Source organism: Nematolebias whitei, chromosome 9 (assembly GCF_014905685.2).
Source record: "Nematolebias whitei isolate Nwh7 chromosome 9, NemWhi1, whole genome shotgun sequence".
NCBI classification, from domain to species: domain Eukaryota; kingdom Metazoa; phylum Chordata; class Actinopteri; order Cyprinodontiformes; family Rivulidae; genus Nematolebias; species Nematolebias whitei.
This window is the reverse complement of record NC_056506.1, coordinates 49466800-49494367: the sequence shown is the minus strand read 5'-3', so window position 1 is coordinate 49494367 and position 27568 is coordinate 49466800. Positions and strand designations below refer to the sequence as shown.

The window sequence follows — 27568 nt, the reverse complement described above, 5'->3', positions numbered from 1 at the left end:
ACACACACACACACACACACACACACACACACACACACAGAGTAAATATTTAGAGGTCAGGATGTCAGAGGGCAGAGGGTTTGCATGAATCGGTTGTCATTTAATAATTAAACAGTAACCCCCCCCCCCCTTCCACACACACACAAAAATCATCTCTGAGAGTAATGAAAACTGTCTGCCTCTTCTGGCGACCTTTGACCCCAGGTTGCCTAGCAACAGGCTGGAGTAGTAAAGCAGGGCTCTTGTTCACAAATGAAAAACTCAAAGGTGTTCATGATGATCAGCACCACAGGGTTTTTGTCGTGTTTTTCTTTTGCAGTTTCCCAAAGACATGAAATCATTTTTATTTTATTTCTGTAGCAAATCTGATGTTTAACAGGTTTATAGTTTTATATAAGTTGCAGAATGTCAACAACAAACTCTCAGTTTCTTATTCATGCAGGTTTGATTTGTGATCTAGATTTCTGTTTGCACAGAAACTTCCTGCAGGATTTCTTTCTATATTTACTGCCTTTTTTTAATAATATCACAAAATTTGAAACGGCAGGGGTCAACGTGGGGGTTCGGTGTCTCGCTGGAGGACATTTCCACACACGGTGGAGTTGTCTGCAGGGGGGGTGAATCGCCGTCCTTCTGATTGTAAGACAGCAACTCGACCAGCTGAGCCTCATTTGATTCTTTTGATAAAAATCAGAGTTGAAACATTTTACCAGTGAAGACGGGTTGAATATTTAGAATATTTACATCACCTGAAAACTAATAAACTCAAGGTCAGTGTAGTGAAGGTTTGTTGTTTCCCTGCATGGACAGCTTGTCCACAAAGTGCCCCCCCCCCCCCCCCCTTGATTTCCTGTTTATTCCGTGATAAACTCGTATCGATCCTCCTGTTTATGTCAGAGGATGATGTTGGGCTGGAAAATGTCCCTCAGCTCTCGTGTCGTTGCGTCAGTCGTGTCTCTGGAGTCAGAGAGGAGGTTTGTGACGTAAACGAATCACAGCTGCTGAGTCTGTGCAGATGTTTGCCTCTGTCTCTCGCCTGAGGGGCTGCTGGTTCACACAGAGGGGCTTCTGTTCAACACTGGGGGGTCTGTACTTCAGTACGATGGCCTGAAAAGATAACAGATCTAAACCCTCTGGCATTGTGAAATGAATATTTTAATCATTTCTAGAGGTTTTAAATTATTCATTAAACGCTTGTTCCTCGTCAAATCAGATTTGAGGAGCAACTAATAATAATAACAATAATAACTACCGGTAACAACTAATGATAATAACAATTAATAATAATAATAACTATCAACTAATAATCTGGTCGATGACCAGATTGTCTGAACTGAGTTGACAGATTTTAAGAGGAAAATCTGGACATTCTGAAGTTGGATTTTGTTATGAACAATTAATATGTTACCTGTTGTAGATGACCTCAGCCTGGAACAATATGCAAAAGTTTATTTCTATAGTACATTAAAAAACACCTCTTGTTGACCAAAATACTGTAGAAAACTTAAAATATAAAAGACGTGCAGGTGAACTAAAATACAACTAAATCTATATTCACTAAAATAATTTAAAATCAACTTGCTCAGTAAAACGAAACAAAAAAATTAAGAAACTAAAAGCCAGTAAAAAAAACAAAAAGTTCTGTTACTTTTAGTTTTGCGTCTGGAAACGTTTACAAGAAGTTTGGAGAACTGGAGTTCAATTCTGACGGGATTAACGAACTAACAGCTAATCTGACGGGATTAACGAACTAACAGCTAATCTGAGTGGCGTCGTTAAAACTGCTCCAGTCACCAGTTCTGTGTGAACTTTCTTCAACAGGCATTTAGAAAACTGTCAGTTTTGTGTTACTTTATTTAAATGTCATTTTACTGATGCAGCTAGCAGCTAGCTGTAGCACGTCTGGTGCACATATTTTATAATTAGCTCTTTACTAAAATCCAAGCAGCCATTTCTAGATTTCTGCTGCTTTAAATAATCCTCCTGGTGTTAAAACTCGCTGTTTGCTTTAGAAACGAACAGAGTTCTGTGTAGACACCAGCGTAAAAATGTAAAATCCGACGATGGCGTGTGTATGAAATATTTGAAGAATGAAGCTGCTTTAAGGCGACATCAATCCTCCTGGCTTGGCTGCATCCAGACTAACAGAATTAAACTCAGTTTCCAAAACGAGGTCGTTCGTAGAGCTTTCTACAGCAGGTAAGATGTTAATTGTTCACAAACCCTCCACAGAAGTCCACTTCAAAATATTTGAACTGTCCTTTTAAATAATGTTTTAAACTCAAACAGTAATATCAGTTTGTGCTTTGATGCGGGGGTGAAAGTCGTCCTCATGGGTGTTGTTTGGGGGGGGGGGGTCGGGGCAGCTGGACGTCTCCAGAGCCGTTTTAATGAAGCGAAACTCGACCGTCTGGACTCGTCCTCAGAGCGAACATTAAACAGAGCAGCTTGTTGACCTCTGAGTGCAGCTTAATGTAGTCGGCAGAGGTGGAGAGGGTGTTGGTGCCTCCCCAGGGGGGACCAGGGGTCAGAGCACCACGGCACGTGGCCCCCGAGAGGCGTCCTGTCATCTGCCTGTTTGAGTTCGAGCAGGTGTCGAAGGAGAGAGGAGACATTATTAACACAACTGATGTGGCTTTTAAAGGACATTTAAACTAAAGCAGAGCCATCAATTAAAGTTTCATCTTTCAGGCTTGAAAGAAACAAATTTTAACAGTTCAACTTCTAATCAGTGTGTCTAAATGAGCCGGTTTAAAAGTTTTATAATAAAAAAAGGACTTTAACCTAATAGCTGGTGAATGGAAAACTAGAAGCTGTGATGTAACCGTGTGATGAACCCCCTGCAGCTCATGGACGTTGACAGATGGAAATATCAATATACGATCAGAATTCATAATCTCACGCTCCGACGGCTCCGGACACAGCAGCATGTTCATGTGCACAGGTTCTGTTTCACTCAGCACGAAGGCCTCCGAGCCTCAGTGGAAAGGTGAAGCAGGTATTCTAGAAGACACCTCTGCATTTTCACAAAGCTGCGTTGATGTGAGTCGGGCTCTTTGAGTTGTTTGGGCTGTGTGCGAACTTTACATCCCAAAAGTGTCAAGAAACAACCTGCTCCAGCAGAGATTTGTCCAGAATTTCACTTGAAGCATTAAAGACGTGAGCTAAACGTGTGAACAGCACGGCTAAAGGTCGCATGGGTCGGTTCAAGTGCTCAGAAAGTTTAAATGCAAAAACTCTGCTCACCTTGAGGCTGTGCTGAATAAATTACTCTGAGGAATATTTCTCATATTAACGTGTTGAGTTCAGCAAATGTAAACTCTGACACAAGCCTGTTGTTGCACATTCAATTAACAGAAATGATCCTTTCCTCCCACAACTCTGCAGGGTTACAGCCTGCAGCATATCTGGCAACAACTGTTACTCCTTAGCTCTAATACCAGTACGCTCTCGAACACTGTTCAGCAGTGTATATATACTGTCGTCCCTCGTTTATCGTGGGGGATCCCTGAAGCCCTGCGATAAGTGAAAAACTACAACGTAGGAATACTAGTACAAGTAGTAAGTAGTAGTTTTTTTATATATATATAAATATATAAAGGTGTTTTAAACTCTTCTCACACTCTTGCAATATTCTAAACAATGTTTTTAAACTCCAAACGCTCTAAAAGAGACAGAATGTCATGATTTCTCTGCCTCCGCTGCTCTTTGCCTCCTGCAAGCGCTCTTGGCCACGCCCACTTCTCAGCTCTGCATGGTGATCAGCCGATCAGCTGCAGCAGGAAGTTTATCCTGCAGCATGGGCTGCACAAAGATGCAGCAGGTGCTAAATAATTTAAAATAATTTATTGTAAAAAATTCCATGCCGATCGTGCGGCTCACCCATAAATCAGCTGGCTGCGTGTCATGTCCAGTTTTATTTTGAAAAACCGCGATAGAGCGAGTCCGTGATAAACGAACCGCAAAGTAGCGAGAGACTACTGTGTATATACAGTGTGTGTATATATATTTATTTATTTACTAGGAGTGTAACAAGATCTCACTAGGCTGAAACGTTGAGTTGAAAACTTGTTCGCAAACCAAATAAATCAAAATTTGTACTGAAATGTCTCCCAAACTTTACATTATCTGCTCTGCAGCAGTTTAAAGTTCACAGTTCAGATTTATAAATGTCCTTTGGTTCTGTTTTCAGTCAGAGCTCCTGTTGCATCTCTGTTAATCACTCCGTCGGTCCGGTCAGCTGCAGTGAATGGACCTGAAAGCCTCCGTCTCGTTTGAATCTAAACATCCTGCTCTTTTTAACGCACACTGTCAGACCCTACAAGTGGCCTGCTGGAATTAGCCTCAGCAGGAGATGAATCGCCATGGAAACGCTCCCTCCCCACGCAGAAAGGGGAGTGGAGTTCTGGCTTTGAAAGCCTTTGTCTGACTCCGTGGTGGCAGAATGAGCGCTGAAGACACGGACAGACGCTTTGGGAAGTTTTGTCCTTCGGCTCTTATCTGGAAGAAGAAAAGTCTGCGGGGGAAACGGGGTGGACAGATATGATGCACGGTGAGACCTGATGCACGTTCCCGGTGAGAAGCTGTGCGCGGAGGTGCATGCTTTGTGCACGTGATTTAAATGTCCAGCTGTGGCTTGGGTCATGTGCTGAGGAATGACGTGAGATGCAACAGTTTTTTTTTATGTCATATATTTTTTTAATTGTCATAAAAAAATTTAAAATGTTCTTGTTTAGCAGAAACATAAATAATTAAATATAAAATAATGATTTTACAAGCTGAATGTTGCCCTAAGAGTTGTGTAGAACAGTCTAAACCATTTGAAGTGTTTTCAGTTGGTGGTGAGTGAAGCGTTTCGAGCTTGTGCGTTAAGATGTTTCGCTCCGTCCAGATGTGACTCCTGAACAGATGTGAGTCCCTGCCCTCGCTGGCAGCCTGTAACTCCACGATGTGTCTCGCTGCGCAGCGTCCCTCTCATGTGCTCCGTTTGGCTTCATGTCAATCAAACTTGAAGGTTTTCGGTCCTGCAGCGATGCACGTTGAATTGCAAGAGACGTTTGAGACGTAAAGCGGAGAGTTTATACTTCGTGGGTGTGATGGTCATTTTTTATCGAGCTCTAAATGAATGAGACTGGAAAGAAGAAACGAGGAGTAAAGGACATGCTAATGAGAAGGTCTGTTTTCTTGCTAATGGGATTACTGTTCTGGTTAAAAGGGAATGATTTCCCCCTTAATCCATTTGTGATGCTAAATTAAAATTCATTGACCTCGGTGACGTGTTTTATCTGGTCAAAGTGTCACAAATCTGTGCTTGTTTGCAGTTTCCAAGACTTTTGTGGGTAGAAAAAGGAGCGCCCTTCCATGGAGCTCTTATCTGCCTCGACCGATGATTCAGAATCATTTACCTTCTGGTTGGAACTGGGTTAAGGTGTTAGAATCTCTGAAGGGCAATAAATTAAAAAGTATATTAACAGTTGACATGAGGAGGGTTGAGGATCCAACACTAAATCAAGAGGTGAGTATTTAAAATTTAGACAACGGTTAGAAATTGGTTAATATTAGAGCTAAAAAGACAGATGCAGCATGTGGCATAATTTCTTAAGAAATTTCTTTCTTGTTGTTTGTTTGTTTGTTTGTTTGTTTGTTTGTTTGTTTCAGCCCCCTCAGAGAGATTAAACTGCTTCACACCAGAGGTGGGGACTCGAGTCACATGACTTGAACTTGCGTCGTTAATATTAAGACTTTAGACTTGACAAAATGTTCAGAGACTTGTGACTTGACTGACTTTTACACCAATAACTTGGGACTTGAATTGGACTTGAACCTGTTTACTTGAAAAGACTTGATATTTTACCCTAAATCTAAAGTTTTAAACACATATTAATAATATTTGTTAATGGGACCCACTTTATAAATAATATATTATTTATAAAGTGGGTCCCATTAGTTCGGTTCACTCATTCTGTATTAACAGACGCAGATCGTCTGTTTTTCCACACTCCATACGTGCGTGTGCGTGAGCTGCAGCACAACCGGTCAAATTAACATGATTTTTAAAAATCAGAAAAACAAACAAACAAACAAAACAAAAACGAGCGATGAAAAAACGCTCAAGGCAGATATGCTCCTACGAGTAATTTCTTTTGGGTACATAAATTACGAAGTACTCAATAAAAAAAACGAAGTGCAACATGCGAAACCTGCCAGAAGAGAATCACGGACAGAGATGCAGCAACTTCCAACTTTGTTCGACATTTGAAATTGCACAAAGAACGGTAGGTGGCACTTTTCTTCTGCTATGAGACAGCTGACATGTTTTATCAAGATGTGAGATAAATACAGGTTTAAAAAAGAACACGTGGTTTATTATTTACATTTAACATATAACTGCAACATTGTTAACAAACAAAAAAGACTCGAAAGGACTTGAAACTCCAAGTTTCAGACTTGGGACTTGACTGTTGCTTGTCTTTGCTTGAGACTTGACTCGGGACTTGGGGATAAAAACTTGAGACTTGACTCGGGACTTGGGGATAAAAACTTGAGACTTGCAAAACACTGACCTGGTCCCACCTCTGCTTCACACGGACTGATACAATCATGGAGACGCTGCTTTGTGACAGAAAGCCTCTTTCATAAAATACTTCAAGCCCCTGACGCGCCTTTGCATGGGGAGTTGAAGTCAACCTGCCTCTGTTATGCCTCTGATCCGTTAAGCGAGGTCGTGACAGCACCTTAACGACTGACACGTGCAACCAGAACTTAAGCGCTCCATGTCAACCCCACTGAGTTCTACTCCACGCCTCCTTTGCTTCCTTCATTCATGGAGCGCACGTTTTAACAGAACACATCTTCTCATCGCAGGACTGTTTATCGAAAGGAACAAATGTTTCTTGTTCTTCTTTCCTTGAACTTTAATGTGCAGAAAAACGAGAATCATGAGATGATCGAGTTCTTAATGAACCTGGTCTGTTTTAAGCTGAACTGATAATCAGTTTGGATTTCGTCCCCTGAGGCAAAGTGAACGTTGTTAAAGTCAGGAGGGCAACATAAACGCCGAGCTTTGAAGTGCCATCAGATAAATTAATATTCTGCTGTCTCTTGAGTTAATGAGAGATTAATCTCTGCTGAAGACGACGACAGGAGGCTCACAGCGCCTGCGTCGTCTTATTGAAGCTGGGAGATGGACAGCTCATCTTGAGCGTAGTTTTTTATGTTTGTTCTCCCCGGCCCCCATGTGGGAGCCGACTGCCACGCCTCCGTTTGTGCACGTGAACGCCTGCGTCTCTGAATGTTCAGCCGAAATCTGCTGCAGCTTTTGTTGCCAGCCACAAGCAGAAACCTGAAATAATCTGCCGGCTTTAAATGTTTGCATCACCGTTCTTCTTTCGTATGTGTGCAAAATACTTTATTCTAAAAGGCAAAGAAAATGTGTTAAAAATCAGACTGCACAGTTAATTACTAATTTATTGTCCGTACAGTAATATCGCACGGTTCTGCTTGGACTACAACAAATCCTTGTCGATTTCATTTAAGCTCCGTGCATCGACTTCCTGCGCGTCGTCCTGATGATCCTGTTCACAGAAGAGAACATGTAGGAAAACTGCAGCTGATCTTGTCTTCACAGTATTTAACTGTTTCATCCAGCGCACGAGCTTCTAATAAAACAACTTTATTTATAAAGCCCTTAAAAAAGTGCAGAAAGTTGAGATCATTCCAAAGGAGATCATGTATCGATTTAACTTACATTTGTTGTTTCTAAACCGAGCTTTCTTTTATTCTTCACCGGCTGAACGTTTGATTATTTTATTTAAATATTCGAGTGTTTTGTAGAAACTCTTCATTATCGTCCTTTGCCCGACTCGTAAGAAAGTTTCCTGCCGGCAACCTTCAAATTGAATCTAAAATAAAATGAGTTTAAAAGACAAAATATAAAAGCTTTCAGTCTTTTAAAGGGTGGCTGTGGCTGAGTGGTTAGAGCAGTCGTGCTCCAATGCAAGAGCTGGAGGTTCGATTCCACCAGCAGTCACATGCTGAAGTGCCCCTGGGCAAGACACTGAACCCCTCATTGCCTCTGATGTGTCCCATCAGAATAAGCTTTATTATCATTGTACCGAGATACAGCGAGAATATCAGTGCATGAATGTGATACAGCTCTGATTAATCTTTGTAGAGATCTAGTATAGAGCTGTATGAACGGGTAAATGACACAGATTGTTGCAAAGAGCTTTGAGTGTCTTGATGAGATAGAACGGAGCTGTATAAGTACAGTCCGTTCATCCATTTACCATTCAATGAAGCATCATTTCATGTATTCATGTCAACATCATTTAGAGCAGCTGTTATGGTCAAATGAAAATCTGAAGCTCAGATACTTTAAAGCTGAGATTTTATTTTTATTTTTATTTTGAAAACCATGCTGCAGGTACATATGAACACTGAAATCTTATTCAGTTCAATGCAGCAACTGTAAATCACATTCGCCTCTCCTGGTGTGCATTCTCGTTCGTTCCTGCAGCGTTTCAGAGTCGTATCATCAAAGATTCTTAAATATAGAAAGGTTCGGTGCAGCAGCCCATCAGGGTGCTCAGATCCTTCAAGTCCGTGGGTGTTCGGAGAAAGAACTGAAGTGTGAAGCCTCAAAAGTTGGAGTTTAAATCCCAGAGGAAAGCAAAGCAAAAAGAGGAAACAAGGGTGGATGTAAAGAAGGCAGCTCCCTGACACGGCTCCTCTTTGTCCGGCTGCGTCCCGTCCGTATGCAAATGCTAATTATGCTAACGAGCGTCCCGCTGCAGCCGCAGCAGAAAAGGCCTTCATTCAGGATCTGCTGCCGGGCTGGCCTCCGTTCTTCTCAGCAGCTCAAATGAGCCATCAATGGGCCATCGGGGGGAATAAAGGGGGCATTACTATCTGGTATGAAAGCCCCCACTTATTTTGAGCCCCCGCCCCACACACGCCCACTGAGGTTACAGGGTGACGAGAGTCCCCCGGAGAAGACCTTGGACTGAAGCAGTTCTGTCAGTAAAACTGACCTCAAAGATTTTGGCTTTGCTTTTCTGAACCGTTGGTTCAAAGCTGCTGTTGGAAAATAATGAAGACCGGTCGCAACACACGTCATAAAGTTATAAAACTAAACCGCGCAATATTTTTCTCATTTCAACGATAAACCTTGATTAAAATATCTGTAGATGAAACGAGTAAGCAGCTGCCCACCATCACGTGATTGAAGAAAGGTCAACAACTGCGACAGTCGTAGAATAATCCGACAGATTTACGTGTTTACGTTCAGATGTGTTGCGTAAAGTTTACAGATTAAAACATTAATAAGTTTAGTAACATCTGCATGTGTTTGAGTGCAGAGCTCAGTCTTTCTGGATCCTGGATGTTTGTTCTGGACGGTTGTTGTGCTCGTTCTCTCACGTTTAGCAGCAGATTAATTTTTCCTCCTGAGCGTCTTTACCTCCACAGATTACCTCCACAGATTGCAGCCGGCCTGAAGGGCTGCAGCTCAGTCACGTCTCAAACTTCTGCTGTGCTTCGTTTACGTTCAGTGCATACCTGCACGTCAGGATTGTATATCTGGGAAACGAATGAAGTCAACGTATTCAGACGATACAGTTCAAGATGAACGTCTTTACAGATGATTCACTTTGTGTCCTTTAATAATTATTGTAATTAGGTCCTTATTAATGTAATAAGGTGTCCTTTAAAATGCTTTAAATAACCACTGGCTTGTTTCATGTTCTTTGAGCTTCTGCTTTTGATTTTGCAGCTTTTTCCACACTCAGTGGTCTGACATTAAACCTTTACAAAATGACTGAACTTATATCAAATAAGAAATCATCAGGTTTCATTTCTTGGCATCATGTCAGACTTGCAGACTTCTTGGTTCGGCTGATTTCTTTTGTTTTGTCGCTGGTGTGGTCCGCTTGCTGTCAGTTCACGCAGTGACGTATCTCTTAACTTTGTGCAGTCTTATCTGTATTAATCTTAAATACCAAAATAAGCATTGCTAGCTCGGGAGCTCCACTCCTGCGCTCCTACTCTCTCCACATCACGTGTCCTCATGTCTCCTTCATTTCTTGTCAAGTCTCTGTGGAATCTGTTTAGTTAAACTTCCTCCTCAATATTAATAAAAGCTGCAAAATACACAAAAAGTGTTTAATTTCTGTGAAGTGGAGTCCAGCTGTAAGCTTGAATGCAGCGTGTCGACCTGTGTGGTTCTGAGGACACGTCCTGTTCCTCTCATGCAGCATCATGAGCTGGTGCTGCAGGTCCTGTCTCACACTCAGGGTGGACTTGTGTTTCTTTGTCTTGTCGCGAGAACGTTCCTCAAGCACCGATACATCAACCTGACTCTGTTTCTCCAGATGCCTGACCATTTCGACCAGACGGTGGTTCTGAACCAGCTCAGATACTCCGGCATGCTGGAAACGGTCAAGATAAGACGCACCGGCTTCCCGGTCCGGAGATCCTTCCAGGACTTCTGCTGCAGGTCTGGAACAGCCTCCGACATGCTGCTTTGGTTTTTTTTAAGCCTGCGGGCCGTGGCGTCTTTGTAACAGGATTAGATTGCACTTTGACCGAGTGGCCTTCTATAAATGGGAGCAGAATTCAGTTATGGCTCTCGTTGGATTAAATAAACACGACGTCATCAGGAAAATGTTTGCTGGAGCCACAGATCAGCTGCATCAGATCTAGGAGATAAATAGATCCCGTACTCTGAATCTATAACGTTCAAGACTCGAAGCTCTCCGATTCTTGGTGTGACCCAAAGCTTTGCTCCTCCTCCAGGTACAAGGTGCTGATGAAGGGTTTGCTGCTGTGCGAGGAGCCCAGAGGGCGCTGCAAGCAGCTGCTGCAGCTCTACGACAGCAGCAGTGCAGACTGGCAGCTGGGCAAGACCAAGGTGAGCGTCAGTGGCTTTAAAACTCATCACAAGCTCCCTCTGTTGTAAAAATCCTTGTTGTTGTTGCTTTAACCATCAGATTGAGTTCTTCTGGTGTTCTTTGGAGCTAAGCTGAGGTCAAGTCAACTTATTCTTTGTTAAATAGAAAAATAAACTGATTTAAAGGGGCCAGAGAAGAACCCCATCAATTCAAGCATCCCCAGAAGAATAGTTTTAAATTGTTACGTCTCCTTGAGCTTATTGAGAAACGTGAAAAAGTCAAAAATCTAATTTTCTCTAAAAATCTCTGCTGGTTTCCAGTTTCCATCAGCAGCTGATGTTCCTCAGCTCGGCTGTCTGCAGCCTAATTGACTCTCTCCTGTCAGACCCTGAGCTCCAGAACGCCCTGCCATCCTTTTTGCCTCCGGCTAACTCCGGTTCATGCGTGTTCTCCCAGCTAACACGGAGTCCGATTGGATGCAGGCTCGCTTCACGACCGGAGGAAACGCCAATTCGTTTTGGCTTCAGTCTGTTTCTCTGGAGGTTTAATTGGCTTCTTACAAACGCAGCTCGATGAAACCATAAGAAGTCTCCGCCTCTGCGACTGCAAGTTGTGTAGTGTGTGTGTGTGTGTGTGTGCGTGTGCGTGTGTGAATAATTGAGGTCAAAAGCACCTGAAGCGTAGAATCCAGCAGTTATTGGATTTGTTCCTTATCCTGTCCTGTCTATCACTCTGTGCTTCCACCACACCGGTTCAGGAAGTGTACACGTGCGTGGGTGTGTGGGTGCATGCATGTTTGTGTGATTTCATTGGGAGAGTGACAGATGGGGACACAGAACCCTAATCGCAGCGTGACTGTGCGCTGCCGCAGGAGGTGACAGCAGTGCTCGGTAACATATTTTTGTGTTCATCTCACTGAAAGTATATTTGCATTTTGCCATAAAACACCCAAATAGACACTAAATAAATATTAGTTATGTTGGTTATCACTTAGATACATTTCTGGTCAAGACTGTGATGAACATTTATATAAAATGTTGGTTAAACTACAGAATATCTCCAAAATTGCAGCTCAGATTTTGCATGAATAACCTTCCTCATGCTCCGCTGGTCAAACTTCAGCATGTGACTCAATGTTTTTATTATTTTAGATTATATAGTTGATGTTCCTCCAACAAAGATGGACATTCAAATTAAAAGTTGAAACCCGAATGGACAAAAAATACTTTGTTGGAGGCGTCATTTCTTTTTTCAAGCATGAAATTCTTTTCAAATTCTACGAATCTCACAAAAAAAATGTGCTCAAGTTGACGTTTTTTAACTTTTAAAGTCTGCCCCCTGGTGGCCACCAGGAGTCTTGCACCATAAAGTCATGTTTTAACATAAGATGAGATAAACTTTGCATGTCAGAAGCTCTGCAGGCCAGACTATTGTCAAACCTATATTTTATGTTCAGGGACAGACCTGTGAGCTGCACATTATGCTTTATTTCAAACTGCAAATTAAACAACAAATATAAAAAGCTAACAAAGAAAGAGAATAGAATGAACCATGTCAATGCAAATGTTTTTTATAAGTCTTATCCTTCTACAAAATAAAGCCTTTGTGCAATAAAAATAATTCCTGTGCTCCTTTGCAAAGTCTACTTTGACTTAAACATAAAAGTCTAATATTTGAGTAAAAACAGCAGCTTGCAGAAATTTTCTCCAGAACACTGTAGAAACCATCGTGTGTGCATTTTTGTGGCTCATCTTCTCCAGCTGCATCACAGAACCAGTAAGTTGTTACTGGGACTGTCTGGAAACCTTTAAATCAGTTCCCTCTGAGGGATTCGTCCACTTTGTCCAGCTGCTGCTGCTCAGATTTACATCAAGCCGGCCTGCAGCTCCTTTCAGTCGACACATGTCCTGACTGTTGTCCTCCTGTAGAGCCTGAAACTTAATTTACTGGTCTTGATGCGGCTCTTCTTAGTTCTGTTCTCTCCGTGGGCCTGACCTGTGACAGAAAGCACCGCTCCCTGAAGGCCCCCGTGCAAGAATCAAACCGCACCGAGGCTCAGCGAGGCTTTTGTTGTGCTGATGAGCCAAGCAATGATTAAAAAGGTTCAATTCACTGTGATGCAAATGTGTGCGCTCGTACACAAGGGTGCACGTTCTTCGTGCTCCGTGTTGTTGGTAATTGTTGCAGAGAGGGACGTTTTGTTGTGGGCATAAATTAAGTTGTAAATAATTCTAAAAAACAGCAACTAGATTGTTAATGTTTCACTTTGAGGCGTCACAGTAAAAGTTTCTCTCCTTCGTTGTATATTTTGTATTTTACATAATCTCTTAGTTTATTTGGTATTGTACATTTTCCAAAGAACATATGAACAGTTGTTTTAATTTTTTATTAGTTTACAAGCAGCTGCTTCCATTCTCGGACAGTTTAAATCATGTCTTCTCTTGGTCATGTTGCACGGTATGAGTGCAGATAAAATGTTCTTACAACTGTTAAACTTTAATGTGAGTGTCTCCAGATGCTCTGTAGTGAATCTGTAACAAGCCCAGCCCTGTTGCATCAGCATTTTGGAGGGTTTTTTTCTAATTATTTATTAAAACTGCATCTCAGAACGTTTTAATTTGTGTAATATTTAAACATCTTTTATTCAAACGCCTATAGGTAAGTTTACCTGTGCTGTCCTTTCTGATGGCTGTGATCAAATAAAACATCTGATAATAAAATAATCACTTTACAGCAAATGCCACGTTTAGTTTTAATCCCTAATTTTCCCTTCGTTGGGTCAAGTCTGTAATCCGGCTGTTTAACAGAAACATGATTTTAATGTGCTCTGGTACTTTGAGGTTTTATTTTTACGTTTAGATGCGAGGAGGTAAAATGAGATTTTAATGGACTTGACCGTGCACGTGCTCAGGAATGTAACGCCGGAGTTCTCCTTAATTAACCTGCTTGTAAGCAACATCCAAATGACACTGACGGGGTTACGTCTCCGCAGAAAATCTCATTAGTGCTTTGTTGCAGCGGATCCAACACACACACACGAGTGTATCCCTGCGATGTGTCTCCGTCCTCAGAGACCGTGTCCCATCTCTCGTTTTCCTCCCTCCCTAATCGGATTAACCCCGGTGGCCCCAGCGGGCCCAGTTTCTCCGTCAGTGAGCGACAGCTCGGCTTCAGCAGCACTCGGCTGCACAAAGAGCGCGCAGGACGAGTCTTTTCACAGAAACCTGTCGCAGAAATCTCTCCCAGCACTAATCAGCGTCTTCAGTCGCTCTGACAAAAGCAAGGCGGCTCTGGGTTTGATTTCTGTCGACGTGCAGTTGAATGCTGGTGTTAGGATTAAAAACGCTCTTTAATGCTGCTGGATTATAAAACTTTATTCATAACCGGCGCAATGTGCACGACATTAATAGATGTTACTGGATTTGTCTTGCTTTGTCACAAGCTGCGTGGAAGAAACAGAATGAGCAGTTAAAGTAGAATAAATTAAATTAATCCCCAATAAAACTGCATTCAAACCGCTAAAATAATTATTTTAGTAAATGTAAAAGTTGTCCAGAGTTTATCTCCTTCCTCCTTTTACTCACACGACTCCGGGTACGTTTAGCTGCTGTATTTTATGACGGCTGTGTCACAAACGTTGTGATTTTATCATTTTAGTGTTTTGATCAGACAGAAGCTTCATTATTTATGAAGGAGGTTATACAGAAACCAAACTGCAGTCAGTCAATCGGTCGACGCTAAGTGTTCAGTGTGAAACATTTAAACAGTTTATATTTGAAGGATAATTGCTGAAACTTGTTTGGACTCAGGTTTTCCTGCGTGAATCTCTGGAGCACCGTCTGGAGAAGCAGAGGGAGGTGGAGGTGCTGAAGGCGGCCATGATCATCCAGGCCCACGTGATGGGCTACGTGGCCAGGTTCGGCTCTGAGCAGCACCGTTCTCCCTCCGAGGGGCCGACGTGCTCACGTCGTCCGGATGAACCCGGGTTTTACCGTGTCTGTCGTTTACAGGAAGCAGTACAGGAAGCTGCTGCAGAGCATCGTGCTCATTCAGAAGAACTACCGGGCTTTCTACTGGAGGAGGAGGTTCCTGCTCCTCCGCTGGGCCACCCTCACCTTCCAGAAGCGCCTGCGAGGCCAGCTGGCCCGCCGGGCTTTTAGCCAGCTGCTGGAAGAGAGGAGGAGAGAGGAGGAGGAGCGCTGCAGGAGGAGAGAGGAGGAGCTGGAGAGGTAGAGTTCTCTAGTTTTAACCCTGTAGCCAGTTTTAAGGCTTTAAACAAGATTTACTGCTCCTTTAAGTCTTTTATTATCATTTAAATTTATTGTGTGTGCAGAGAAAGACAGCGACTGGAGGATGAGAGACTCGCCCAGCAGGTAAGAGATGAATTTTATTTCATTTATTTCTGCAACTTTCAGTGAGAATCAGTGAATTATAAAATACGGTAATCATCAGATTTTAAAGATATTTAATACAAACTCGTTCCGTTAAAGTATTTGAATAATATTTAAGTTCCCACCTTGTATTAGAAGCTTTTTGAAGCAATTACATTTGCAGGATTTATGATTGATTTTTGATTTAGATTTTCTCTGTGACTATAGGAAACAACAGTTGTGCCTGTAAATAAATAACTAATTATACGAATGGCACAGATAACAAACGGAAGCACCGTCTTAAGACGAAATCAAACATATTTATTCTTTTTCAGGCAGAGGAAGCCAGAAGGCTGGAGGAGCTTCACCGTGCTGAGGAGGTTCTGGCTCAGTCTCAGCTTGAAGAAGCAGCTGCTCCGAACCCTGAAACCCTCGAGGAGCTGGAGTCGGCAGAAGTCTTTGAGGAGGAGGCGGAGGAGGCGATCCGCCCACACGAGGCGTCTCAGGTGGAGGAGATCCTGCGGTTGGAACGGGAGATCCAGGCCCTGCAGAGGCAGAAGGAGCGCCAGGAGCTCTCCCTGACGGAGGCCTCCCTTCACCGCCTGCAGCGCCTCCGAGACCAGGAGCTCCGGCGGCTGGAGGACGAAGCCTGCAAGGCGGCGCAGCAGTTTCTCGAGTCGCTGAACTTTGACGAGATTGACGAGTGCGTGAGGAACATCGAGAGCTCCCTGGGCGTAGGGGACGAAGGTGAGAAGGACAATGGACGGAGGAGAGGAAACGATGAAGAGGAGGTCGATGAAGGGTTTGGGGCTGATGACGAGGCGTTCAAAGACTCACCGAACCCTAGTGAACACGGCCATTCGGACGGGCAGCGGACGAGTGGAATCCGAACGAGCGACGACTCTTCTGAAGAAGACCCATACGCCAACGATGGGGTGGTGCCACCACTGCCGCCCACCACCCTGCTGCCTCTGCCGCCTGGGCTTCTGGCCTGCCACAGCGTCTCCTCCAGCGGAGACTCCGCCTACTGCCACCCGCAGGCTTCATCTGAGGCGCCGTCCGACGACCTGGTGGAGCTGATACCGCCGGATGAGGACTCAGACTATGATCAGGACGACTACGATGAAGGCGCCATCGTGTCCAGCGGCAGCATGGCCTTCAGCAACTCCCTCAGCGGTCAGTGGTCTCCTGATTACCGCGGCTCTGTAGGCACCTACAACAGCTCCGGGGCGTACCGCTTCAGCTCTGAGGGGGCTCAGTCATCGGTGAGTTGGATCTTAAAGGTTCATCTTGACCCACAAATCAAAAATAATCTTGTTGATCTAAAAGCTCTGTGAGGTCCAACCCTTCCATTACTCTTCAACATTTGTCCCCTCTAACAAATAAATACATGAAAAAGTGAACATTTATTTAGAAATTCAAGTGTGTAACTTTATCAGGACACTTTTGGCAGCAATGCTTGAAAACATCCTGATGCTGCTCAATAATCCAGGTAGAAAAATCTAATAAAGTTGAGTCAGGTCCTCTGGTAGGATTTAAAAAAAATAAAATATTGTTGAAATGTTTCACCTTGTATCCAAAGGACTTCTTCAGTCTGAGGAGCTGCAACAAACTCAATCTTATAAATAGCACCTTCTCTTAGTGGATCAACCAGTTTGTTGTTGACATCCAGAACCAGCTGTTCACCTGATCAAGGAGGACCATCAGCCTAACGACTGATCGTTAGTGCCCTGACGAAGTCTTTTGGATAAAAGACGAAATGTTTCAACAATTTTTTTTAATCCATCCAGACGACCTGACTTAATAGAATGCTTTAAAACGTTTATAAGTACAGTGGTCCCTCGTTTATCGCGGGGGATCCGTACCCTGAAGACCCGCGATAACGATAAGTGAAAAACCGCCAAGTAGGAATAGTAGTACAAGTAGTAGTTTATTTTATAAAGACGTTTTAAACCCTCCCCATACTCTTGCAATATTCTAAGTAATGTTTCTAAACTCTAAAAGCTCTAAAAGAGACAGAATGTCATGACTTCAGCTCCCTGCCTCCTCTGCTCTTTGCCACCTGCAAGCGCTCTTGGCCACGCCCACTTCTCCGCTCTGCACGGTGATCAGCTGCAGCAGGAAGTTTATCCTGCAGTGTGGACTGCACAAAGCTGCAGCAGGTGGTAAATAATTTAAAATAATTTATTTAAAATAAAAATTCCATGCCGATCGTGCGGCTCATCCGTCAATCAGCCAATTGTGTGTCGTGTCCGATCTTATTTTGAAAAACCGCGATAGAGCGAGTCCGCGATAAACGAGCCGCGACGTAGCGAGGGACTGCTGTGTTGCAATCGTAGAACAAACTGCTAACATGGAGCTTTTGAGCTCTTCGCCTGCAGCCCAGTGATAAATGATGAATTGTGGTTTTAATCAGGGGGCACCCACGTCCAACCGCTCATGTTTGTTCAGGTTGCTGCACTTTGGGCTGCAAGACTGGGCACAGCTCGTCATAAAAACTAACTTTATTCAGCAGATCGTTAACTCTGATAAAATGCTAATTCCCGTCTGTTTCATTGCAGTTTGAGGACAGCGAGGATGACTTTGAGAGGTTCGACACTGACGATGAGTTATCGTACCGCCGGGACTCCGTCTACAGCTGCGTCACTCTCCCGTACTTCCACAGCTTCCTGTTCACCAAAGGTAACTCCTTTCTTAAGGTGGCACGGTGTCCATTCAGCGTTAATGCTGCCGTTTTCTTGTCTTCTGCAAACTTTGTGCTGTTTTAGTCGTTCATGCATCAAATCATTCGGCTGATAGCTGCTATGACTTTTAAACTTTTAAAACGTACACTGTTGGGAGTTTTATTTACTAATAACATCTCCATAGAAACACAGATCCCTTCAGCTCTTTCAAACATGTTGGTCTCTCAGTCTGTTTTACGTTTTCTCTTTGGTACTTAAAGCTAGCCTTCTGCTACTTTTTACTGTCAGCTAGCTTTCTGCTACATTTAGCTAGTCTAGCCTTTTTGAGTTTTTAGCTAGTGTTCTGCTTTCAGCTCGGAGGATGATTTTAATTTTAGCTTTAAGCAAGCCCTTTGCTACTTTAGCTAGCCTTTTGCTGCTTTAAGCTAGTATTTTACTACTTTTCTCTATTAGTGTTCTGCACTTTTTAGCTTTACCAACTCAGTTTCAGCTTCAAATCTAAATGTCGGCAGTCATTCTGTACCATTTTCTTTGTGCTCGGTGTAAAAAAGGAAGAAATTTCTTTAGTTTAACGAAGCGTCGTGCATCAGTTGTCTGATATTTGCTCAGTTTCCCCGATGATGCCTTGTAGCAGAAAAGAATCAGTCTTTCCTCCATCGTCAGGTGGCCTGATGAACACGTGGAAGCGGCGTTGGTGTGTTCTGAAGGACGAGACCTTCCTGTGGTTCCGGGCCAAGCAGGAGGCGCTGAAGCAGGGCTGGCTGCACAAGAAGGGCGGCGGCTCGTCCACGCTGTCCCGTCGCAACTGGAAGCGCCGCTGGTTTGTGCTGCGGCAGAGCAAGCTGATGTACTTTGAGAACGACAGCGAGGAGAAGATGAAGGGGATGCTGGACATGCACAACGCCAAGTACGATGAAAACACGTGGTTTTATTTACATGAACCTGTCCTGACGGCCACACAACCATCAGGACATTAAACGAGCCACAGAGGAGAGGCCAACAATCAAACAAGACGTCAAATCTGAATTCTTGTATTCTGCAGAGAAATCGTTGATAACACGGGTAAGGAGAATGGAATCGACATCGTGATGCCAGAGAGGACCTATCACCTGATCGCAGAGTCTGCTGAAGATGCCAGGTAGATTATTCTCCACCACATTCTCTACACACTCCTGAGAAGAACAACTTCATCCGTGCAGCGCCTGCTTGTGCTTCAAAAGTTACTGAAAACACAAGAGCAGAGATTACAGGTAGATTGCTCTTAATCTGAGATGTAACGATGGCGTTTCCATGGTTACAGCCAGTGGTTCAACGTGCTGAGTCATGTCCAAGGCTCTACAGAACAGGAGATCAGCGAGATGCACGATGAGCAGGCCAATCCCCAGAATGCTGTGGTGAGTACAGGAAATGCTGCAAAGCATTCTGGGAAACACAGTGAAATACTGGCTTTAAAAATGTACTCTGCGTCTGTGTTAGTTTTAGAAATAACTGGATGTCAGAATGTGTCTTTTCCTTCAGAAACTAAGATATTAGCTGGGTTTTTTTATCTTTACCGCCCTCTTTAAATATGGATGTAATATCCCTTTAAAATAGGTGGCGATGGGTGTTTTATTTAAAAATCTATATATAAAGGGACTACTGGTACTACCACTTCAAACTTTAGCTCATAATCTGTAAAACTGATGGTTTTTGTATCAGCTAATGTTAATTAGCTGAGGCAGCCATCTTGAATTGTGTTGACTCCAAATGGTGATGGAGTAGACGTAGAAGCAGTGATTTCTTTCTGATGGTTTCACTACAGTCTGTCCAGTGGTTCACGAGATATTTTGCTAACTATTCTAATACGATTGCTCTTCCTTTGCCTTCATCACACAATAAAACTTTCTTCTTACAGAAATGCCAAATTAAAACATGGAACTTCTTTTTCTGTTCCATCCCATTAAATCTTGTATTGTGGTGTTTGGGGTGGGGATACTTCGTCCTCGTTTGTCCCTTGAAGTGACTGCGCTGCTGCTTTTGTTCTTGGCTGAGTTTGTGTTTGTTGGTGTGGTAATTGGTTCCCAGGGAGCCGACAAAGGTCATTATCCTCCGTCTGAACCGTCCTCCCTTTCACTTTGTCTCCTCAGGGAACGCTGGACGTGGGGATGATCGATTCGGTTTGTGCGTCAGATAATCCAGAAAGGTAAGAAATAATCATCCCAGATTTAGATCTCACCTTGTATCTATGTAAAATTATAAAACCCACCAATCCTCTAATTAACCAAACCTGTTTCGTGTTCCAGACCAAACTCTTTCGTTATAATTACGGCAAACCGCGTGTTGCACTGCAACGCCGACACGCCCGAGGAGATGCACCACTGGATCACGCTGCTGCAGCGCTCCAAAGGAGACGCGCGCGTCGACGGGCAGGAGTTCATCATCCGAGGTACAGTTCGCAACTGAAACTTTCAGAATAAGAGCATGGTCTCACAGAAAGTTGAAGAAAAAAATTTCCTTGAGTTTCACATTTTGTTTAATCATTAAGGCAATTATTTTCAATGTTAGCGTCTGCAAAAATACAAAATATAAATTAAATTGAAATAAGGAGCTTTTATTCTGAAGGTTGTGAAAGCCTCTGCTGTTCATGTAAAAAGACTACATTTACTTTACAGTTACTGATTTGTTTGTGTTCTTCAGGTTGGCTGCATAAAGAGATGAAGAATAGCACCAAAGCGTCACTAAAGCTGAAAAAGCGCTGGTTTCTGCTGACCCACAATTCCCTGGACTACTACAAGAGCTCGGAGCGTAACGCCTTAAAGCTCGGGACGCTGGTGCTGAACAGGCTCTGCTCGGTGGTGCAGCCAGACGAAAAGGTCTTCAAAGAGACCGGTAAGATCGGGAAACTTCCTGAGGAGGATTCACAAACAGTCGGCCATGTTTTTTGACTCTTCCTGTGGCCTCGCTGCCCGACAGGTTACTGGAACGTGATCGTGTACGGCCGCAAACACTCGTACCGTCTCCACTGTAAGCTGCTGAACGAAGCCACGCGTTGGGCCAACTCCATCCAGAACGTCATCGACTCCAAAGCACCCCTGGACACGCCCACCCAGCAGCTCATCCAGGACATCAGGGTAGGAAGCGTCTAGAAGAAAGACGGTGTCACGTTTGTCATTTCCTGTTGGAGAGGCTTCTGAACGTGATATAAAACTTTAAAGTTTCTTTGCTGTCTGCAGGAAAACTGTCTGAACTTGGAGGTGGTGGAGCAGATCTACAAGAGGAACCCCATCCTGCGTTACAGCCAACACCCGCTGCATTCACCGCTGCTGCCGCTGCCCTACGGAGACATCCACCTCAGTGGTGAGACGCGCAGACGCAGCAGATCAGATGGAGGACCGGGCGGTCCTTCAGTGAATGCGTTCCACCTGTCATGTCGGACTTTAAGTGAAATCCTCCTAAAACGAGAGAGTTGTAGCCATTTTGATCAAACCGCACAGATGATCGATTACTTTGTTTCATCCAGTGGTTCAAGAGATATTTAGCTAACAGAGAGTGCAAACAGATGTTGCACAGCGTGTGGTGCATTTTGGATGAGCTGTAAAGAATCGCATCTTTATATTTATTTGTTTCTTGAAAGTAGAAAAAGAGGATTATGCTTCCAGAAACAGTTCACTAAAATGTACAGAGGAGCGTTAATAGATGTAAAAATATCACCTGGCTCACAGTGAACTTTTAGTTGCTTTAAAGTCCTTTGCACTCAATTTACAGTTGTTTTAATTCAAAGTGTTTTTAATAATGTAAAGAAGAGAGTTTGATAATCATCTTGTTTGAGGTAATGTCAACTTCAGGCCAAACATAACCAAGCTAACTTTACTGCATTAATCACGAAGCCCTTCCTTCCTCAGCTCCAAAGAGCAGGAGCTACACGACTCTGCAGGACGAAGCCCTCAAGGTGTTCAGCTCTCTGCAGCACCTGGATGGAGTGGCTGACCCCGTCCCCATCATCCAGGGCATCCTGCAGACTGGCCAGGAGCTCAAAGCCCTGCGCGACGAGCTCTACTGCCAGCTGATCAAACAAACCACACGGCCGCCGCAGCCCGGGAGTCCTGGGAACCTCTGCAGCTGGAAGATCCTGGCCTGCATGTCCTGCACCTTTGTCCCCTCAAGGAGCGTACTCCGATACCTCAAGTTCCACCTGAAAAGGTGAGCAGCAGGCAGATCCCTGGGCGTGCTGGACTCATGAACCATATAAACGGACGTTGGTGTAAACTCTCTGCAGGACTCGGGAGCTGTTCCCCGGCTCAGAGATGGATCGTTACGCCGCCTTCGCCCTCGACTCGTTGAAGAAGACTCGAACCAGGGAGAACGTGCCGTCGCAGGAGGAAATCCGCTCCATCGTGGCCCGACAGGAGATGAGCACCACGGTTCACTGCCACGGAGGGGGCTCCTGCAAGATCACCATCAACTCTCACACCACTGCAGGAGAGGTGGGTCGACGACACCACCCGCTGCACCCCCGACACAGCAGGCGCTTACGTTCATACACGTACATACGCAGTTTGTCCTTTTTGACTCGTTTTTACAAACCAACCAGGTATTTTACTGGTCCAGCCTTTATCCTGTTTAGAATAAATAAAGCTAGATAATCACAAAAATCATTCCTGAACAACACAGTCCAGAAATCTGACCAGTCCAGCTGCTTCCTTTAAAGCTTCAGCGTTTAGTTTTGTATGTTGAATTTGTGGAAATTCGATCGTAACATTTGAATTAATGTGTTTTGATCATTAAATCTACAGATTTATGTCCTGAGAGTCGGGCTCCATGTAGACATGAGCAGATGCTAAAATCACTTTTAAAAGTTTTTCTCTCAGAACATTTTACGACGTGTGAACTGAGCAGATAAGGCAGACTTTCAGCTAGTTGGAATAAATTTTGTATCTTGATGCCACTAAATTCTTTGCTTATTCATGAATTTTATTCAAACTCAATTCAATTCAAAAATACTTTATTAATCCCAAAGGGAAATTATTTGTTGTTCTGACTCGTTATCCTCATTTCATTAAGAGACGTTATAGATGCTGATGCTGTAGACAGGAAGGATCTCTTGTAAAGGTCCATCCCACAGTGGATCCTAAGAAACTGGCTGCAGATGCCGTCTGATCCGTCCACCCAGACTCGGCTGGCCTCTTGGTTCCCCTGGACTGTAGGACCGCCCGAATGCTGGGCAGAACTCCTCCCAGAGCGATGGCCACTCCTCCCAGCAGTCTGCCGAGCTCCTCGTTGCTGCAAACAGCTGGCTGCAGGTGTCGGGATGATCCTGTCCTTCTGCTGTCATGAGCCGTGTTTCCTGCTAGTTCCAGGATCTCTGTGGTCAGACACTTGAGCACAGCTGACAAGGAGATGGAAATGCATCTATGGCACCTCCTTTTCATCTCGTTTGAGATTTGAGGCTGTAGTTGAGATATTATTTGAGCTTTTGAGATGTTAATCAGCTGTTGGTTGTAGAAAACTGCCTTGTTGCCATGGTTACGCATCATAACAAATGTCCAAAACTAAAAAAGTTTCAGTAAAAATCCTTCCAGCTGCACAGCATCTGATACCAGAGGAAACAATCATCCAAGAAATGTGATTTACATCCAGAAAAAGAAGAACTAAAGTTTCCAAAACAAAATCTCATAAAGAAAGTAACAGAGCTGCTCCAACATGCTTGAACCTTGAGCGGCGCAATGTAATGTAATGTAAAATAATAAAAAAAACAAAATGTATATTTTTTGGCATTTGGCGCTTTTTCTGTATGTTTAAACATTTACTTTTAACCATTGTACTTGTTACAGTTAACATTTGTACCAGAAGAAATTTATTTCTCTTTTGTCTTAACTACAAATAAAAAAAAACACTAAGCAACAAAAAGGCACAACGTAAATTGCTCATGTCTCAAATCTTTGAGAATAAATATCCTAATTCATTAAATAATTCAGTTTAAATTAGAATAAAAACTAGTAAATCCCTTAAGATGCTAAATGAGGTTGTAGAAGTACCAAAATAAATACTTTCAGTAAAAATAAGAACCAAGATAAACATTAAAAGCAGCTTTGATGTCTTTGTCTTTTCAAGGTTCTTCAGTTTGGGACATACGGCAGCACTTTTACGTTTTCTTTCTAAAAGCCCGACGTCCTGCTCGTGGTTTATAATCTAAACGATGCGACGTGTTTGCTCCGTGTCAGGTGGTGGAGAAGCTGATCCGCGGTCTGGCCATGGAGGACAGCAGAAACATGTTCGCTCTGTTCGAGCACAACCACAGCACGGAAAAGGCCATCGAAAGTCGCACGGTGGTGGCCGATGTGCTCGCCAAGTTCGAGAGGTAACCGTAGCTCCTGTTTAAGTGCAGCCTGAAGGACTTTAGTCTCGTTGCTCGTCAGTAACGCTCCACATCTGTGGTCTGCAGACTGTCGGCGAGTCCGGACGAAAACAACACCGCCTGGAAGTTGTACTTCAAACTCTACTGCTTCCTGGACACCGACAGCGTTCCTAAAGACAGCGTGGAGTTCGCCTTCATGTTCGAACAGGTAAACATCAGATTATTAGATTATTGTTAATGAAACAGTCTGGGGTCAATGTGTTCCTAAAAATAAAATTAGAGTTTAATTTCTAAAGCAAATGTTCATGAAGTTCTTTCAGTAGCTGACTCTGTTCTTCCTTAGATAGAGAACTTTACTAATTGTTTTTTTATGTATGTGAATGTTCCTGTAAAGTTCCCTGAGACAACTTTGTTGTGATTTGGCGCTTTATAAATAAACTGAACTGAATTGTGCAACCAGGAGCATGAGCATCAAAAATATTATTCTGTTATTGTTTACCGACCGAGTTTCACTGGAATTGTTTCATCTCGTCTCTTAAGGCCCACGAGGCGGTGATTCATGGTCACTATCCCGCCCCCGAGGAGACTCTTCAGTTTCTGGCGGCCCTGAGGCTTCAGTACCTCATGAGTGACCAAAACTCCCAGACCAGCGTCCCGGAGATGAGTCAGGTGTTCCCTATGGCTCGCCTCCGGACCAGGGTGCAGAACTCTGCCAGGACGTTCACACCGGGCACCGGCTCGGTGGCCGACCGCTCCGGAACGTTCGACAGGAAACGCTCGAGCTTCCTGGAGGGCACGCTGAGGCGGAGCTTCAGGAGCGGCTCGCTAAGTCGGCAGAAGCTGGAGGAGGAGAACAGCCTGGAGGTGTGGATGAGGGAGGAGGCGGCGGCGATGAAGACCAGCGTGATGGAGAAGTGGAGGAAACTGCAGGGAATGAACCAGGGACAGGCAATGGTCAAATATATGGCGCTGGTGAAGGAGTGGCAGGGATATGGATCCACGCTGTTCAACGTCGAGGTGACGACCAACACATTGACTTAGTCTGAAGTTTAACAACAGTCTGTGAGCAGCTTTCATCGTTCAAGTGCTGATGCTAGCTTCCTGTCATTTCAGAGTCGGGACGGAGCGTTCCCCTCCGAGCTGTGGTTGGGCGTGAGCAGAGAGTCCATCTCGGTGTACAAACGAGGGGAGCCGTGGCCTCTGGAGGTGTTCCCCTACGAGCAGATCCTTTCCTTCGGCGCCCCTCTGCCCAACGCCTACAAGATAACTGTAGAGGGTCGAGAACTGGTGTTCGAAACACACATGGTTGGTACTTCGTTTGTAACGTCTAAAGGATTAAGCCTTTCTAAAATCAAACTCCGGTCTTGAAAAGGTCAAAGTTCATAGTTGCTCCTCGTCTCGTCTGCAGGTCATGGACATCGCCAAGCTCATGAAGGCGTACATCAGCATGATCGTCAAGAAGCGCTACAGCAACTGTCAGTCTGTCAGCAGCCATGGGAGCCAGTGTAGCGCCTGGTGAACTCTGACCTTTAACCTTTGGCCTTGAGTCCACGTGCCTGACTGCAACTGGAGGGTCAACATGGACGCCGATCCCCAGTGGCTCTGAGTGCCGGAGCTGAACCACAGCACTCTCACTCTGCTCAGAACTTCATTCCAAAACTTTACACGTGATCTCCTCTGCCTAAGTGCCCTGGAGCAGTGCATGGAGCTGGAAGTGCATGCTGTGTCAGCAGCTGTGGGAGGAGGAGAAGCTGCACCTCTGGCAAACTCAGATGCAAAAAGTTTGTAGAGACGAACTTTTTTAAACAATTGGTAGATGCTACACTGTAACTAAAGCAAATCTATCAATTCTAGCTCTAGACCAGTCGTCGTTTAATGAAGTTAACTGTTTTTGTACTGAGTCCTGTTCCAGAGCGCCGAGAACGTTTGAAATGAGCAGAAGGTGAAAAAAAGACCAAAGAAATGCAGCCATGTAAAAAGTTACTCCATTTCAACGCGTCTCGGGTCCTAACGGCGTTTTGGAAATGCTCCTGATCGAGTTTAGACGCCAGACTTTTAAATAATCAAAACAAACTAAATCCTCAGTTTCATTAGATAAATCTTTAAGTGCAGGCATCAGTGAGGCCGGGTCAAAGGTCAATCAAAGGCACGTTCACTTCAGCTGCTGCTGTGAAGGAAGGTGCTTCGTGAACAGCAGCAAACATCAGCCTGTTGTTTGATTTGAGCCATTTCATGCTGAAGTTTGACAACTGGTGTCAAAGATATCTGTTAAGAGTCAGCAGTCAGTTGTGTTGGTGGTTTACAACAAACATCATCCTGAAGCCGTTCGGAAATAACCAAACATGCAGCAGACTTCGTCTTTAAGTTCGTTTGTCAACTTTAAACAGACGTTCTGCAGTTAGACTGCGCCACTGCATCAGCACCAACACAAGCTTCAAATGTTGCTTCAGACACAAAACCTAGAAATAAACGAGAAAGATGCTCCGATGATGCAAAGAGCCTCAAAGTAAAAACCACTCCCGGCGTCAGAGGTTGTTCCACCACAGAAATCCTCCTCACCATCACTCCGCTGTGCTTCGACTCTGCTATGGTCATAAACTTGTGAAATAATTAAAATATTTGCTGCTTTCCTCAGTGACAGCTGAGCTGAACGACTGACCTTTGACCTTTCCGGTTCCAGTCTTAAAGGTGCTTGAACGTAAGGATTGTACAAGTTCTCCTTCATGAAGACCACTGGAACACTTAGAATGATGCTTTTTAAAGCTGAACGTGGTTTATATTCTTTCTGACCATGTTTAACCGCTCAACTCGGCAGCAGTTTTAGACGTTTAAACTTAAAACAAAGATTTTACTTCAACATTTACGTTCGTTTTAGAGTTAAGCAGCCCATAGCGAGGGAAGGAAGGATAAAGTGATTGACAAGCACCAACTATTTGGGGAAATACAGTTTCTCTTACCAAAGAAAACCAGCTACCACTACATTTCATTAGAGCTAAACTGTTTATAAGAATATGAATGTAAAAACAGCATAAATACCTGATTTTTATTTTAACAAGGCTCAAAACCAGTTTGCTCTGCAAGGAGAGGTTCTGGGACTTTAATCGGGACGATGCATCTTCTGTAAATATGCAACTTTTTCTTCTCTCAACTGATTTGTGTTGATAAAAAACAGATCCCAAGTGCCTGTTTGAGCTACAGCAGGATGAACTTTTCATTGATCCATCACCAGGATCCAACTGGTGCTCCAACGTTCCTTTACCTGCTCATGTATTACACAGCCACTTTATTAGG

General features: G+C 43.9%; 1 protein-coding gene across 1 annotated transcript in view; it reads left to right on the top strand.

Moving 5' to 3' along the window:
* myo10 (myosin X) overlaps positions 1-25796 on the top strand; it is a 106207-nt gene extending 80411 nt beyond the window's left edge. Inside the window, exons 20-41 of the mRNA XM_037682443.1 lie at positions 10371-10495; positions 10795-10909; positions 14699-14805; positions 14900-15118; positions 15223-15262; positions 15595-16524; positions 17821-17941; positions 18607-18850; positions 18986-19081; positions 19244-19337; positions 20070-20125; positions 20226-20368; positions 20620-20811; positions 20896-21053; positions 21156-21279; positions 21825-22122; positions 22199-22406; positions 24144-24280; positions 24365-24485; positions 24818-25294; positions 25391-25582; positions 25686-25796. Coding sequence (XP_037538371.1) covers positions 10371-10495; positions 10795-10909; positions 14699-14805; positions 14900-15118; positions 15223-15262; positions 15595-16524; positions 17821-17941; positions 18607-18850; positions 18986-19081; positions 19244-19337; positions 20070-20125; positions 20226-20368; positions 20620-20811; positions 20896-21053; positions 21156-21279; positions 21825-22122; positions 22199-22406; positions 24144-24280; positions 24365-24485; positions 24818-25294; positions 25391-25582; positions 25686-25796 — 4308 coding nt within the window. The remainder of the gene's footprint in view (positions 1-10370; positions 10496-10794; positions 10910-14698; positions 14806-14899; positions 15119-15222; positions 15263-15594; positions 16525-17820; positions 17942-18606; positions 18851-18985; positions 19082-19243; positions 19338-20069; positions 20126-20225; positions 20369-20619; positions 20812-20895; positions 21054-21155; positions 21280-21824; positions 22123-22198; positions 22407-24143; positions 24281-24364; positions 24486-24817; positions 25295-25390; positions 25583-25685) is intronic.
* Positions 25797-27568: the final 1772 nt, after the last annotated feature.